Source organism: Dryobates pubescens, chromosome 7 (assembly GCF_014839835.1).
Source record: "Dryobates pubescens isolate bDryPub1 chromosome 7, bDryPub1.pri, whole genome shotgun sequence".
Lineage (NCBI taxonomy): Eukaryota > Metazoa > Chordata > Aves > Piciformes > Picidae > Dryobates > Dryobates pubescens.
In genome coordinates this window covers 1529919-1545586 of record NC_071618.1, presented here as the reverse complement: position 1 = coordinate 1545586, position 15668 = coordinate 1529919, and the positions used below count along the sequence as shown (strand labels likewise).

Below are 15668 nucleotides of genomic sequence, written 5' to 3'. Positions count from 1 at the left end.
AAGTCTCTTCCAACCTGGTTAATTCTGTTCTATTCTATTCTATCTTGTTTGTTTAATTTTTTTTTTTTTTTTATAATGACAGATAAATTGCCTCACTTTCCATTGCATGTCAGTTACCGAAGGGAGTGCATGAGAGTGCAAGGGATTCCATTTTGCTGACGTTTAAATGTATACTGTGTATTTTAGAGAAGCTAGCTAGCTAGATGTATGGTGCAATACAGTGTGTTTGGCTAGTATTAGTTTCTTGTGAAAGGAGAGTGAAACATCCTGTATATATGCATTTTTCCACTGTTTGTTACTTGAAAGTTATATATGAACCACAGGCTTGTTAGGTTCTCGAAGCCAGACTTCTTACGCTCCTTTTCATTCTGTGAAAGACAGCTGTCTCTGTAGTCACTAGGTAGATAGATTTAGATTGTGATGAGGTTTAGGGGTATTTGTGTATATATATATATATATATATATATAATATATTTCCATTTCTAATTGTTCTACCTCAATTGATCAGAATGTGGAACCTCATCATTCTCCATAATAAAATGTTATGCTTACAGACTCTGATACAAACAGTTGGTAAAATTCTTTGTATAGTAAGCTACATTTCAGCTGTTCATATAAGCAAACCCAGACATTTTGGTGGATTTATTATTTGGGTGTTTACAGTGGCTGATTGTTTTTGTGTCTGTACAGCTGTCCTGCGGTTTAACAACTTTGGTTGTTCCTTTATCTGCATGTATTGTTAGTATGTATAGTTATTAATTTCATGCAAATGTATTTTTTGTCATGTGGATAGACATGCTAACATACATCTGTTTAAAATGTAGTTCAGCATTACTTGTATGTAGTGATGGCTACTCTGTACAGTACAAAGTGCTACAATAAGGTCTCCATCTGTTTATAGAATACACAAGATAAGTTAAAGCAAGGCATCTCAAAGCATACTGATTCTGTTTCTGCAGGGAACAAAGTCAGTGACTGTTCAATAAAGACCCCGAGAAAACATTTTCTGCAAATACTAATCTGATGACTTATGTGCTGACTTGTTCATAACGGGGTTTTTTCACACAGGGGCTGTTTTGTGGTTTCCATAATGCTATAAATCATGGTTGAACACATTAAAAAAAAAAAGAAAGATTGTCAGCCAAGATCCATTTTAGGGCAAGGGAAACAAAGTATAAAATTTACATAATTTTCTTGATTAACCTTGATGAACCCATAGTTATTATCCATTACAGTAGGAGCAAATTAGAAATGTTACTTTGTTAATAAAACACATATAGACATTTTCATGAGTCATAGATTTGATGGTTGCTAACAGCTGACACGTTCATAATGAAATACTGTACTTTGGTTTTTTGTTGAAGTACAATGCTACATAAAGCTGCAGTCCTGTGCCCTCTACTTCACTACTGTATTCCAGTGCATTTTGGACATCAATTTTGAAAGTTGAAATACAGGCAAGAGTTTTCACAACCTTAACGTTTAGGTATTGAAAGTCTCTGTGTGTCTTTCACTCATGTTTCATAGGAATACATAGAATACATAGAATACATAGAATAAACCAGGTTGGAAGAGACCTTCAAGATCACCGCGTCCAACCCATCAACCAATCAAACACCACCCAAACAACTAACCCACGGCACCAAGCACCCCATCAAGTCTCCTCCTGAAAACCTCCAGTGATGGCGACTCCACCACCTCCCCAGGCAGCCCATTCCAATGGGCAATCACTCTTTCTGTATAGAACTTTTTCCTAACATCTAGCCTGAACCTCCCTGGCACCAAAAGCATTTAACAACTTAAATTAAAACTACTGGCCTTTGTCATCCATGGAAGTCTGTAAAGCTTGCCTCCTTTTGCTGCTATGCCATGGATGTTTTCTGATAGACACTGCTGTTATCTCTGTAGTGGCAAAGTGCTCTCCGATCTGGCCTTAATGATTCAATACAATCTCTGCTTTTGCTACTTTAAGTCAAGTCACATGAGGGTGAAGTGTGTGGTGACATTTTTATACCAGTTACGGGGCTTTCAATTTTTGTGTGCTATGTGAAGTGTACCTTGCTGTACTTCTCAGTCCTGCAATTAGCTGTGGGCAGATGGATCAAAGCCCCGTTGAAAGAACAGGCTATTTAAAACACTGGAGAAAAATGGGAGCAAATAGGTGGCTTTTTGACTGAAAAAAGGCCTTCTTTCAAGAAAAATATCATAGAAGTAAACCACATTTTTTTCACAATTTCCAGGATACTTCTGTTAATTTCTTTTACGAAGGAAACTAGCACTGAACGTTTTTTATTGACTGAAAGCCAGTTTTCAGCAAACACTTCAATAAGAAGCACAACAAACATTTTGAATAAATTATGAAATGCTTGCTGCAAAATGTCAAGTAGATCTTTAAAAGGCTGTATTTTTTTTAATTGCATTTAAAACGCTCAGAATATCCTTAGGATCATGTAATGGTGAATTCAGTTTATTGCAGCATTCAGTCTGTATGCTGTTCATGATATGCATCAAGACTCTAGGAATCATTTGCCTATCTCTGCACATTCTCTACAGAGATGAGCCGGATGGCTAATCAAAAAAACTGTCATTTTTTACTGATTATGACTGTAAGGAGCCTAAAGAAGACATTTCATGGAAAAAACCCACAGAAGCTTGGCAGATGATAACTGGAACAGTTTCCCATGCATAAGAATACCATGGAAAGCAGAAGTCATTGTGGAGGAGAACAGACAAGTGGGGCGTTGTGTCTGATGTCTTTGACAGGGAAGAAGTGTCAGAAGAAACTGGATCACGTATAGGCATCGCCAAGTTAGGTAAGGGTGTGTGTAGCAGCCCCAGACACTCAGCAGTGTTAGGTTAGGCAGAAAAAAGGAGATTCTTTGTTGATCACCCCAGCTGTTGCACTTTTTAATTACAATGTAAAATCAAATGAAAGAGCTTGACTGTGCTTTGGTTTGTACTCTTCAGTCTTGGAATTTTTTTCCTCTCCATTTGGAAAATATGGATGTGGCACTTGGTGCTGTGGTCTAGTCATGAGGTCTGTGGAGACAGGTTGGACTTGATGATCCTTGAGGTCTCTTCCAACCTTAGTTATACTGTGATACTGTGATACTGTGATAGAATACTTCCCTTATCTGCAGTATGTGTTTCTTGACAACTAAGAACTCCATTACTTTCTGGAGATTTTAACTGCGATTTTGAATTGTGGAGCAAAAGAAACATCCCTTCCAGTTGTAAGGTTATTAATAGTGGTGAATTTGTAACTTGGTAATTTATTTCCAAACAATGTATTGTTGTAGTGCAAAATTAAAAGTAGTAGTGATTAATATTCTGTTTCTTGCTTTGCTCAGTGTTGTTATTAGATCTTCATCTATCTTAGGTATTTCTGCAAGCAGTTTCCAGATTATAAAAAGAAAGTACCAACATTTAATAGCAAAAAGCAAATAGTAAAGGGTTGAATGTAGAATGACCCATTAACAATGAATAATGAAGTATTCTGTAAGTGTCAACTGGTAGATTATTGTTACATGTTGAAGTTATTTTTCCTGAAACTGGGTGGGGGAAGGAATTGCGTCTGAATTTCTCTCACTGGGCAAAACTTCACTGAGATAGGAAAATGTGCGTGGATTGTCTGTGTCAGAGCTGGAAGAGCTGCTTTTCTGCATGAAGGTTAAACTAAGTAGGGTGGGTTTTTTAAATGTTCCTCTGTTGTGATGTTTACTATTCCGACTCAACAACCAGTCTCTGTTGGAACCCTACCTCTTCTCCGTATTTCAGTGTGTGTTTAAAGTTCAGTCAGGCTGCATGCAAAGCACTCACATTTTGTGAGTGTCAGATGTGAGCGCCTGTAAGATAACACCTGCATCCACAAGTAGACATTCCTTGGTTTCTTCCTCTTGCCCAGCACAAGCCCTCAGAAGGCCTGCGTTGAGCACTCAGGTGCTGATTTTGCAGAATAAATATGCCAAGATGCATTCGTTTGGTAGATGCTATGTGTCTGCTCTTGAAAATGCAGTTTCTGGTTTTGGACTTGGAATTTCTAGGCAGGGTTGGGTGGTGTTGGATGATAGGTTGGACGCGATGATCTTGAAGGTCTCTTGCAACCTGGTTTATTCTGTTCTGTTCTAATAATTAAAGCAATCTCTCACCTTCCATCCTACAGCTACCACTGCACGAGTGACTGGCCCAGCTCAGCGCTCCCTGATCATATTCATGTTTGGATGGTAGTGTTTCATGGTTCATACAAATCATAAACAGGCTGTAAAAGCTGAAGCACCAATGAATCCCAGCTTTGAAATTGCTGGAAGCTGAAGTTTTAAAACTGATACTGCAAAGTGAAAAATGAAATTTAACCAGGCATTTTGGTGAAGGAAAAATAATTTATTGGGTGTAACATGAAAAGCTGTGAGAGTAAACATCAATCTCATCTCAGACACATGCCGCTGATTGATGTTTGCTCTGTGCTGCTGCCTGGAGGTAAACTCTTTGAAATAGCAAAGTAGGTACTTTATCTGTCTGTGGATAGGAGCACAGTTTGTTAAGTTACTGCTTTTTTGAGACCCTGCTACATCTTTATGTTCAATCAAAGTGAAAACAGTAAATCAGAGTAATTGCTTTACCCCATGGCATTCCTGTTTGTAAATGGGAAAAAATACTGTAAAAATCCTCAAATTAACTTCTGCTGTTCAAACTAGATAAAAAGTTTAAAGGAGTCAGAAGGTATTTTATTGATTACGCCATTTGTTTATCAAAGGCATCCTTGTTGTTATAATCAAACCAATAGTTCAGATGTCATAGGGGAGAATGTTTAATGCTCAAAAATGTAACATTATCATCTCCAAGAACTCCCCATAACCCATTAGCAAATAGTTCCCAAACAGGCATCGTTTATACTTATCTGGGAACTAGTACCAAGAAACTGGCCAGTGAAAACCATGGACATGAACAGTGAAATAGAAAACAGACACTGAATGACAGCTCTTTCATTTTAAGCACAACAATTCAGCAGTCAACCTGAATTATTGTAACTAAATTGTCAGAATTAAGACTATTTCCTAAAAATGTTTGGGCTATTGCCTGTACAAGGACTGGGGCTGGCTAGTCCTTTTGGGGTTTAAAATGTTGTGGAGATACAGGAATGATGGCATATTTAAATTCAGAATCCAATTTCCATTCTTATTTTGGTTTCATAATCACTGTCCTGCATCAGGATTGGAAACCTCCCCCCACTTCTGTTGTGTAAGTCTTTCCCTTGAGTTACTCTATTTAGCTACTTTGGCATAAATATGGTAATTCAGGGGAGAATTGGACTATTAAATATTTGAGAAAATGTCCTCACTTCAACCTGAACATTTATTATATTGACTTGTGTGCCAGATTACAGTTTGGGGGAAAATGTTGAGAATAATATCAGTAAAGCATTTTAAAATGTATTTTCTTGAAATACTGCCTATTTTTCATGGCTTTGAAGCAGTTCCAACTTTGTTCATAAATCAGAAATGACCATGTGCTAAAAGTTCATTTCAGAGATATATGTGTCCTCACAGAAGGCTTGTTCAGTGGTCTAGTTTTATTCTTGAAACAAAAGTCTATTTTAGTCGTTTATGGTGTAGGTTGTGTTTTGGGGCGGTGCTCCTTGTTTGTTTGTTTGGAACACAGTCAGCTCTCCGCATTCCTGGGGGATAGTTAGGGACTGCACGTGACAGCTTGGGGATATGTTCATTTCCGTGATGCTGGAAGTGAGTGTTGTGTGTGACAGCGTTTCGTATTGAACCTCTTAATCTGATTACAGAAGAGGGGTCAGTTGGAGCACGCATGGAGAAGCTGTCAAAACCTAGGAAGCTCAACCCTTGCAAATGGGATCTTGGTCTTCCCTAGCAAAAGCCTGCCAGAAGCCTGTGAGAATTGTGTGGCTTTGACAATTTAAGAAATTGTTCTATGTGAGAGTGAAGCATCAACCCTGCTTTTGTTATTTAATATGTCTAGACTTCAGGTTCTGAAGGGTTTGTGGAAAGTGTCATGTATAGCTGCTGGGGTGAAGGAGATCAGCCTCCTGGGTCAAAAACATGAACTAGAAATAAACAAGCTACTCCTGCTAAATATGGATCAAAGTATTTATGTATGTGGGAGGGTAGAAGAAAGGGGTGGTGGGGAGTGGAGGGGTTGCATAGCCCACAATTTGGAGAATAATGAACTAAGTCTTTAGACTGGAAATATATATTGGAGGGTCTGGAAGAACAAGGGCAATATTGGAGGTTACTGCGAACCATAACCTACCTGGTCAGCCATTGTCACCAGGTGTGTGTTCCCTGTGTGGTAGTGCCTTCCTGTGTCATGCCAGCAAGGCAGCCTGAGTCACTGCAGGCTGAATCACTGCTGCCTTCCTTTGACAGAAAAGAAACTGATGGAAGGCAAGGGGAGCACCAGCAATCTCACCCTTACTTTACCTACTCATCTCTTTTGCAACCTCAGAGATGCTAGCTGTTGTGAGGATGGTGATCTTATAGAAAAATGACAGTATCCTCCCTGAATCTTCCCTTAGTAATGTGGCAATTTTGTGGTTTCTGAAAAGGTCAAGCAGCATTGCTATGCACACCACACATCTGAGAAAGTGTCTGATTACTCAGTGAAGGTGCAATGCTTTAGTTTGTGGAAAACAACATCTTCATCTGAATGGAAAACTTGGACATTCCCTGAAACTGAAGGAGATGAAAATCTGTCAGTGTATTGTCTCCATGTAGTTCTTCGTGCAAATTAGACATTTTATTTCAGTTATTCCAAGCAGTGACGTCTGAGGGAAGTAAATTGAGTCAGAAATAGTGTGCTTAAAAAAAAAAAATAGACAACTTTTCAACACTAAAAACTTTAGGCTTTTTATATGATTGCTTTCAGCCTAGCCTGAGATTACATAACTCTTTGGACTTCATAGGAGATTAAATCCAGTCCTAGTTTTTTCACGTAAGGTTATTGCTCTGCTCCTAGGCTGTCCCCTGAGCCATCTCTGTCAATTTCTAATTAAGACTAAAAGAAGCAGTTCCTTCTGATGTCAGGAGTAGTGTGGAGAAAGGTATGAGCATTTCTGAAACCTATGAATGTTTCTGTCAATAATGTGCGGAGGCTAATGCTGCAGCTGCCCCCTCCTCAGGCATTGGTGTGCCTGTTCTCTCATCTTCAGGCTGGTCTCATGGAGAGCCATGCTTATCGTGGAATGGGTGGCCATTAAGGAAATTTTCCAAAAGGCATCACAACAGATTGAAATTTATTAAACATGCCTAGTCTGAGAAGTGTGGAAATCCATTGTTACTATGATTTGTAAAATACCTAAGAGCAAAAGTATTCAAAGTATCCTAGAGGAAGCAGAGAAGGTAGGGGTGCTGTGACCATGTATGAATGGAGCCTGAGACATTGGTATTTAGACATGTTTCTCTGGTAAGTACAGTATGTCTTTTGGAAGATCTTAAGGCTGAGGTAAGTAAGAGTGTGGTTTTAAAGCAATGTGCTAAAACTGAGATAGTGTAATTTTTATACTACAATATTTATTCATGTAACACTTTAGCAAGTGTTTGACTTCTTACTCATGTTTCAGTTCATGTCCTTTAGGCGTGAATTTGAAACAGGTGCAGCATTTAAAAACAACAATATAACATTTCAAACCGATTTAAATTCATCCTGTCGGAGTGTGACCCATATGAAACGAACATAAATGACACTTGAGAAATGGGTGGTTGTATGTTCTTTGGATTCCAAATCTTGCAATACCAGTTCAACATTTTGACCCATACTAGCAAAACTCTTCAATCAATAAACTGTAGTGTGAGTGTGCCTACAACACATATACATACATATATCACCCACATATGCACACATGTCCCAGTGAGGAAAAAAATCTTGACATTTTTATGAACTTGTTCTTCGTGGCTTGGCTGCAGACAAGACAAACACTGTAAATGACTAAAAAAAGGATATGTGGACATTTGGGATTGTTTTAAATTACAAATTCTAAAGCAATAAGGAAGAAAACTATTAAAAAGAATAATTTTCCATTAACTGAAGTGTTTGCAATAAAGACATTACAGCAGTTGGCAGTATTCTCCTCAAACCAAAATAAATAAATACATTTGGTGACATACGTTCAAGGAAATGTGATTGCTGCAATGTTCATGCAAATAAGAAGCAGCCTCACAAATGCTAGAGATGTTGCCATCTGGTATTATTGAAGGAATACAACTCTCAACTTGTAGCTCTTCCTATCTTAACTGCTTATAGATGGCATATTAGTCATTTTTTCCATTTGCATAATCATTCTAAATTACTGCATGGTGTGCATTGCATTGCCAATAGTGAACTTCTCATTTGAGGAATGGGCTCAGTGAACAGACAACTTGTATGTCTTCATCACGTATGTCTTGATCAAATAATGGGATAAAAATGCCCTTCCCCTTTAGGAATATGACACCAGTGCATTTTTAAATTTGTATGAGGGATGAAGAAAATTTTTGTGCTTGTTTACTTCCTAGAAACTGGCTAGGGATCAGTTTTGTAATTAATCTCAGGGGAGCTGCCCATCTCTATGAGACTGTAGCTAGGGTTCAAATGCAAAGTGTCTCAAAAAGTCAAGAGGTTCTACTTGGGGAAACATGGCTGAGGGTGAAGTTAACTGGATCACTGCAGCTCCCAAAAACTGTTATTCAGTGTGGCAGAAAGTCTTCATTAGACACATAGATCATTGTTAGAAAGTCTTTTACCCTGAACTAAATGATGGGAGTATGTTCAGATAGCATGCTATAGTAACTGAGGAACGTTGCTCACATAACAGCGAGTGATAGCTGCTCTGCCTGTGGCCTCAGTAGCATGTGCAGCAGGTGATCTCCACTCACAGGGACTCTATGAGAAGGTCTCTGCTATCCTCTTTTTCCTGGACGAAGGCATTTTTCATTCTGAAAACTCCACCCCTACAATTGCACTGCTTTTCAAAGAGAGAGTGTTGGTGTGAGTGTCATGGATTGCTCATGAGAAATCCAGGATAAAACTCAAAAAAACTCAACTACCTCTAAGTGGTTGACAGGTGGGTGGAGGTTGTCTCCAACCTGCTGTATTGAAACCCTGTGTTCACAGTAAACCCCAGTGTTTGAGAGCTCTGCTCAGCATTTGGCATCTGCTCTCAGATCCCCCCAGACCCATCGGGAGGGTACTTCCCAGTCCAGTTTGCGTTACTGACATTAACAAGTGAAGAAGATTTTGTGTTCCTTTGGTGACTGCTAGGGCATTGATTTAAAATAGTAGTTGCATCTAACATATCCTATGTATTTTTGGCTCTCTCAGGCCTTGAATTAGAATCGGATAGTGGTGGGCCTTTTAACTGCCTTGCCTGAGGCATGCTAGGTAGTGTCACATGGGTAGCCAATGCAGCATATGTTTTGCTAACTGGGAAGCTGGTTAGCAAGACAAACTTTTTCATATTAACACATGGTACACTTACATGACATTAATACATATTTCTACTTTAGAGATTTTCAGTGCCAGAAGAAAGGCATTGGCTGAGCTAAGCAAAATAAGCAATCAGTGCACTCATCACATTGTCCCAAAATAACATGTAAACCTTATTAGACATGTTGGTTTTCTTTGTGAGGAGAATAAAACATGGCAGACTGAAATGTGCAAACCTGTGTTGTTCTGTGGAAATTCAGGGAAAAGATTCTTTGGTTTGCTTTGTCATACATCAAACTAGAATTCTTGGGGGGGGGGGAATGTTAATTTTTATTAGCCAGATTAGGTAATTTTCTATAAATTAATACCATTGTGTAATGCAGTGATTTTGGTCTCACTCCAGATGTACTCTACCAGCCACATATACACTATCATGCCAGTATTCATTTATGCAAGCTCTGAAGTTGTGTTAGTGTCAAATCCATCAGAAAGAGGAATTGTTTCAGTAGTAGTTTCATGACTTGGCTGATTAACAGAGATCAGAAGCAGCAGTCTAACTATGGAAACCACTACAGCATGTAGTTTTAACAGCTCTTTAGGGAGATAGTTAATGAAAGAATCACTACAGAAACACAACCATGTGGAAAAAAAGGAGCATTCTCATACAACACTCAGAGGATATGTCATAAGTGGAAATATGTTCATAATTTCTATTTACTCATAGCTGTAATTACCATCTGCCTTAAGAGTACTTTCAGTCTTTGTCAAAGTTGCTTAGATACTTCCTTTGTCACATCTCAAGCAGAGAAGTTTTGCACAGACTAGATCTTGCCCTGTGATTTCTTCTTTATTCTTCTCTAGGAATTTAATTATCTATTCTCTGTATGAAGAAAGCACCAGCATTCCCAGAGACCTGAGCTCTCCAGCCTGCTTGGACTGGCATTCATCTGATTCATGTTTTTTGCTTATTTTTGCCATCTGTCTGTAAAACAGAGTTCTTCACTTTTAAATTCATGTTGGCTTGTATGTTGCCTGCTAATTTTTAACTCTTAAAAAGCTATTCCTCTTTTTTTGCTGCAGTGTCTACGAGCCGGATAGAAACGTGCTGCGAAGGAAAGAATGGGAAAGGAGAAATCAAGAGGCTCAGCAGGAGGATGGCACATTTAACACGAGTTACTCCCTCTTCAGTGAACCATACAAGGTAGATGCTTCCCAGCTGGGTGGCTATTTATTTATTTATTTATTCCACAGTACAGAAATGCAGCCTGAGGAAGTCATTACTCAGATTTCAGCACCCTCCAACAAGTGTTAGCTTCACAAAATTCACAGAGAACATTTATGGTTCTTTGAGAATCAGATTTTTATCTATCTATCTATCTGATCTGTATGTCTGTCAATCAAACCTTCTTATAACGTTCACTGCACACAATAATGAAATAAACTAGAGTTTTCCTAACAATATTTGGGATAGAATTAAAACTAGGAGGTGAAGATGCCCTGTTGTTGCATCACTTAGAAGAAAACAGTTGTGTTAGCATGTGCAAAGGTCAAGCAATACAGTAAACATTATGCCCTGGCCAAGGTTAATGCAATGAAGTATCTTGCTGTTTACTCTCTTTTTTAATCTTTTTTTTTTTTTTTAATCTTTCTTTTTTTCTTTTTCCTGTCTGCTAGACAAGTTTTGCACTCACCAAAGGCAGAAGTAACTTAGGAATCTGTTTTATTCCTCATGGTAACAGTGGTGTGGTGAGGCACAGCTGTTTCTCCCCACTCCCTGTTAGAAGACTCAAGTAGGATCTTCTGCACTTTGCAGAAGCCTGCAAACCAAACCCTTTTGAATAGAACTAGAGAGTGGTATCCTAGGGGAGTCACTCCTCTCCCTCAGCTAACCCAGTAACTTTGTGCATCAAAACATTTTCATGTGTTGTCTTCTGTGCCTTTCTGGTAATGTCCAAGTTACTGCTACAACCACTGTGTTGTGAAGATGTTCCCTCCATGCAGCATCACTTGTCCTTGATGCTTTGGATGCTTTAGTACCTCTTTCCCAGAGTCTGTGGTGGGTTGAAGTTTCCCCCGGCACTAACTCAGACAGACTAACTTAGTTAGAAGGAAATGAAGCTGTATTTACAAGCAAAAACTACACTCTACAAGGGAATGCAATGAATATGTACAAAATATACAATATTTACAATATTATACAGATATTTACAATTAGCAAAATAACAAGAACCCCCCCCCCTGGTCCAAAAGACCAGGGAAGCTGCTCTACTGCCCCTCCAAACCTTCCCCCATCCCCCCTGTACCAGAGAGCTAGAGAAGAGCTGGAAGAAAGCAGTGTTAGTCTTATCTCAAAGGCCAGTCAGAAACACCGTTATCTCCTGGGTGAAGCAAAACGGCCAATTTGGATATGGAGGTTTTAAGTTCCTCCTTCAGCAATTTCATGCAATTCTTTATCTCACCAGACAGAGTTTCAATGGCTGAAACCAAAGAAACTCATGTGAAACTATCCTCCAGTTGTCTCATTTGGTCAGTGAATTGGCCAACAGTAGGAGGCCTTCCCCCATAATTTCTTGCCACAATTCTGCTTGCCAGAATAGTAGCATAATTAGGAGGCAAGTCTGATGAACTTTCTGCTGAGACCTGTTCCCACAGGAATTTCATCAGGATTCCGAGTACCATGGTCTCCATACATCACCTCTCTCACAGCAAACTCTTTCAAATGCTTAATTCCTTCATCCATGGTGTTCCAAGGCTTAGGATTCCATGGAAGGTCATCTCTGCATGGGTACCTCATAAGAGCTGCCATTAAAAGGCATGTCCACAAAGAAACCTTACCAAGACACCTGCCCAGATGGCTATCTATGCCACTATCTTTTGAGAGGCTTCCAAGCTGAGATGCTGACTTGTCTCCCACTATTAAGGCTGGTGTACCTGTATCGAAACACCTGCCAAGTCGGGCTAGAATTGGCTTGTTCTCTCCTCTAATGTAATCCTTTCTCACATGCCTGATTTCCTGTCTGGGGGCGTTTGCTGTTTGGATGTTATCGTCTTCTTCATCAGACTCCTCCTCTTGAGGCTGCTGTCCCCATAATTCTGCTGCTACTCTCCTAAGGACCTCTTTAAATTCAGAAGCACCTCCATTAGCTCCTGACCTACCAAAACCTGTATCCTGTCCTGTATCTCCTCTATCAAGTGATGGTCTCAGTAATCAGCTATATCTTTAAGGCAAACTTTCTCTCCATTCTCAGTAGGATCCTTTTTAACAGCAGAAGGCCCCTCAGCAGCAGAGGGATCTTGCTGTTCCCGTCATTCTTGCTGTTCCTCTGCCTTGCACCTGCCCCTTTTATCCAAAGCTGCAATTTAACTGGGGCTGTGTTTGAATTTACAGCAGGCTTAGCAGGAGTGTAGGAGGTTTGCAAGGAAGCAGCATTGGCAGGCAGGCTTTGAGACCCAGGGGCTGCTGCAGAGCTCCCCCCAGGTCCTGCTGCTGCAGGAGGAAGTGATTTTGCCTCTCTAATAACTGCTGGTGAATCTGTGGCTGCCATTTTAGCTGCTGGTGCTGCTGCTGTGGCCACCATCTTAGCTGCTGGTGCCACTGTTGTGGGCTCCATCTGCCCCACTGCTGCTGGCCAAATGCCAGAAATGCCGGTGGTCTCATTGAGAGATGCCTTACCAATAACTCTTCCCTGACTATTCGCAGACATTTGCCCTGTCCCTCTTGTTTGTCCTGTCTGTCTTGTCTCTGTCCCTTCTTAGTCACTAGAAATCTCTGGATTTGAGTTAGAGCTATTTCTCCTACACCTATGCCTACTCTGTCTAAATATAGAACACCTATTCGTTGCACATCTCTCCCAGTACAGTGCAATTAACAAGAACACAACTATTATCACCAACAGCAGATTCACACATAGCAAATAAATTACTTTGGAATCCCAGCTGCTCACATAGGTCTCACCTACAGGAATGCTGAATTCATGTATGTCTGCCGGCAGCATGGTAGTTTTGTATTTTTGTAATGTGGTGGGTTGAAGTTTCCTCCCAGCATTAACTTTTAAGCCAGACCAACTCAGTTAGAAGCAAATGAGGCTGTATTTACAAGCAAAAACTACTCTCTGCAATGGAATGAAATGAATATATACAACATTTACAATATTATACGGATATTTACAATTATCAAACAACACGAACACCCCCCTGGTCCCAACGACTGGGGAAGCTGCTCCACTCTCCCCCCAAGCCTCCTCCCTCTGCCTGTACCAGAGAGAAGGTTGAGAGAAAGGAGCGCTAGTCTTATCTCAAGGTCAGCCAGAAGTGTTGTTATATCCCAGGTGAAGCAAACAGCCAAGGTCAGAAGAGAAAAGAAAAGGAATTGGAATGGAAGTGAAACGTGAAGAATTGTTATGATACAGCTCATTTTACCCCAGACATTTAGCCAATGAATTTGTTTCAAATAATCTTTTGTTTTCCTTTTTACACCCAATAGTGATTTATTTATATTTTTCTACTTTTCTGCTCAAAATCTGCAGCTAAATTTTAAAGGCATAGCCTAAAACTGGCACAGAGTCCCATTTAGAACCTGGCTTGAGTGCCTGACTTCGATGCTTCTGTGTTTCTTCACATGCTCCAGGGTCAGCTTTCAGCCTGCTGTTTTTCCAGAGTTCCAGACTTGTTTGTTTCTAGTTTCTAATAAAAAAAGAAAGATCTACCACTTTCAAACGATGTCCCTTGATAGAAGACAGCTTTCTCTGCCTTGAAGCTGACCTCCAGCTGCCCAAATTTCAGATTCATTACAAAGGCATTTAGAAACCATGGGAAATGTCTCAAACTCCTCAGGGCTCTACTTAAGAGAGTATTCCGTGAGACCAATCAAGGGCTAATTCATGGAAAGAAAGTCTGAAAAGCTTGTCAGCTGAGTCTTGGCACTTGGTGAGGGCTCTGCTCCAACAGAGACTTAGTAAAAGTCACAAAAAGGACCTGTCCTTTTTCAGAGGTTTTGATGCTGTTTTGTCCATTGTACCTAAAGTTGTTAATATTCAAGCTCAAAGCACTTAGAAAAATGGTATAACTGGAATATTTAGTGCATTTCTGTTATTACCTGTGTTCTAATACGCCTCCTGTCATAGCACCGGCTTCCAGTATCATGAACCCACCAGTAGTTTGTGAGCTATGAAGTCTGAAGGCACTTATGCAACCGCAGTATTATTCCATCAACTTTAATAGGAGTCAATGAAAATTCATTGCTGTCTTTAGAAGTACAGAAGGTACTGGTTTGGTGTCCTATAGGGAGATCAGAATAATAGCTCCATCCACATTTCTTAGCTTTAAACACTATGTTCCTATTTTGGACAAGTGTGTAAAGAAGGTGCTGAAGAAATACATCCCGTAGCTGGCTTTGCTAAGGGAATGTGGAGCAAGCTAAAGTCCAGGACAGCAGTATAATTCACCCATAGCTTGATTGGTGTGGCAGTCACAAATTCTTGGGATGACACCCAACACCCAGGTGTTTCCAGAAGGGAATGAAGTTAAGCAGACATTCACTGCACGCTCTGATTAAATTCAGCATTCCTCATCACAGCTTGAGAAACATGAGCTGAAGCCAAAGAATTTGACTGGAAATCTATTGTATCTTCTGTCCTTTCCCACTTTGACTTGTATCACTACTCCTGTAACATCACATTTTCTGAAAAGTTCTGACTCTTCATTTTGCCCCTTATCCTGTTCAAAGTATCCATAGCAACCCTTTATGAAGGATTATAGGAAAGCCAGTGTCTTATGTAAAATGTCTTTTACAGGGGGTGAAAAAGTAGGAAACTCATTCTGGATAAATCCTGGATAGAATGTCTTACCTCATTAACCATATCAGTATTTTTATTGAAGAAAAATCTGATGGCCTTCCATGCAACTGTAAGATTTAATTTTGTAAGTGGTGTACCTTGCAATCTTCACATGTATGGATTCATCTTGCATTGCAGAAGAATTTCAGAGCACTGTAAGTTAGAAAAATTTGCACAGAATGCTTTTCCTGCATACTCCTTTTGTGATCATACTTTTCCCACGTGAATGATTAAATAAGGCCAACAATATTTCAATAATAGGGTGAACTCTTACATCTAAAGCTCATTACAAGTTACTTCAGATGCCATCTTGTTCCCAAGAGAGTATAGGTGAACTCTTCTGGATGAGATCAGCTCAACACAAAATCTTCTCACCTGAAGTTGTCCCCAGTGGGACGGAAGGAACAA

General features: G+C 39.8%; 1 protein-coding gene across 1 annotated transcript in view; it reads left to right on the top strand.

The window, feature by feature from the left end:
* Positions 1-15668, top strand: part of AFF3 (ALF transcription elongation factor 3) — a 371256-nt gene that overhangs the window by 43908 nt on the left and 311680 nt on the right. The window contains exon 2 of the mRNA XM_054163057.1: positions 10507-10627. Coding sequence (XP_054019032.1) covers positions 10507-10627 — 121 coding nt within the window. The remainder of the gene's footprint in view (positions 1-10506; positions 10628-15668) is intronic.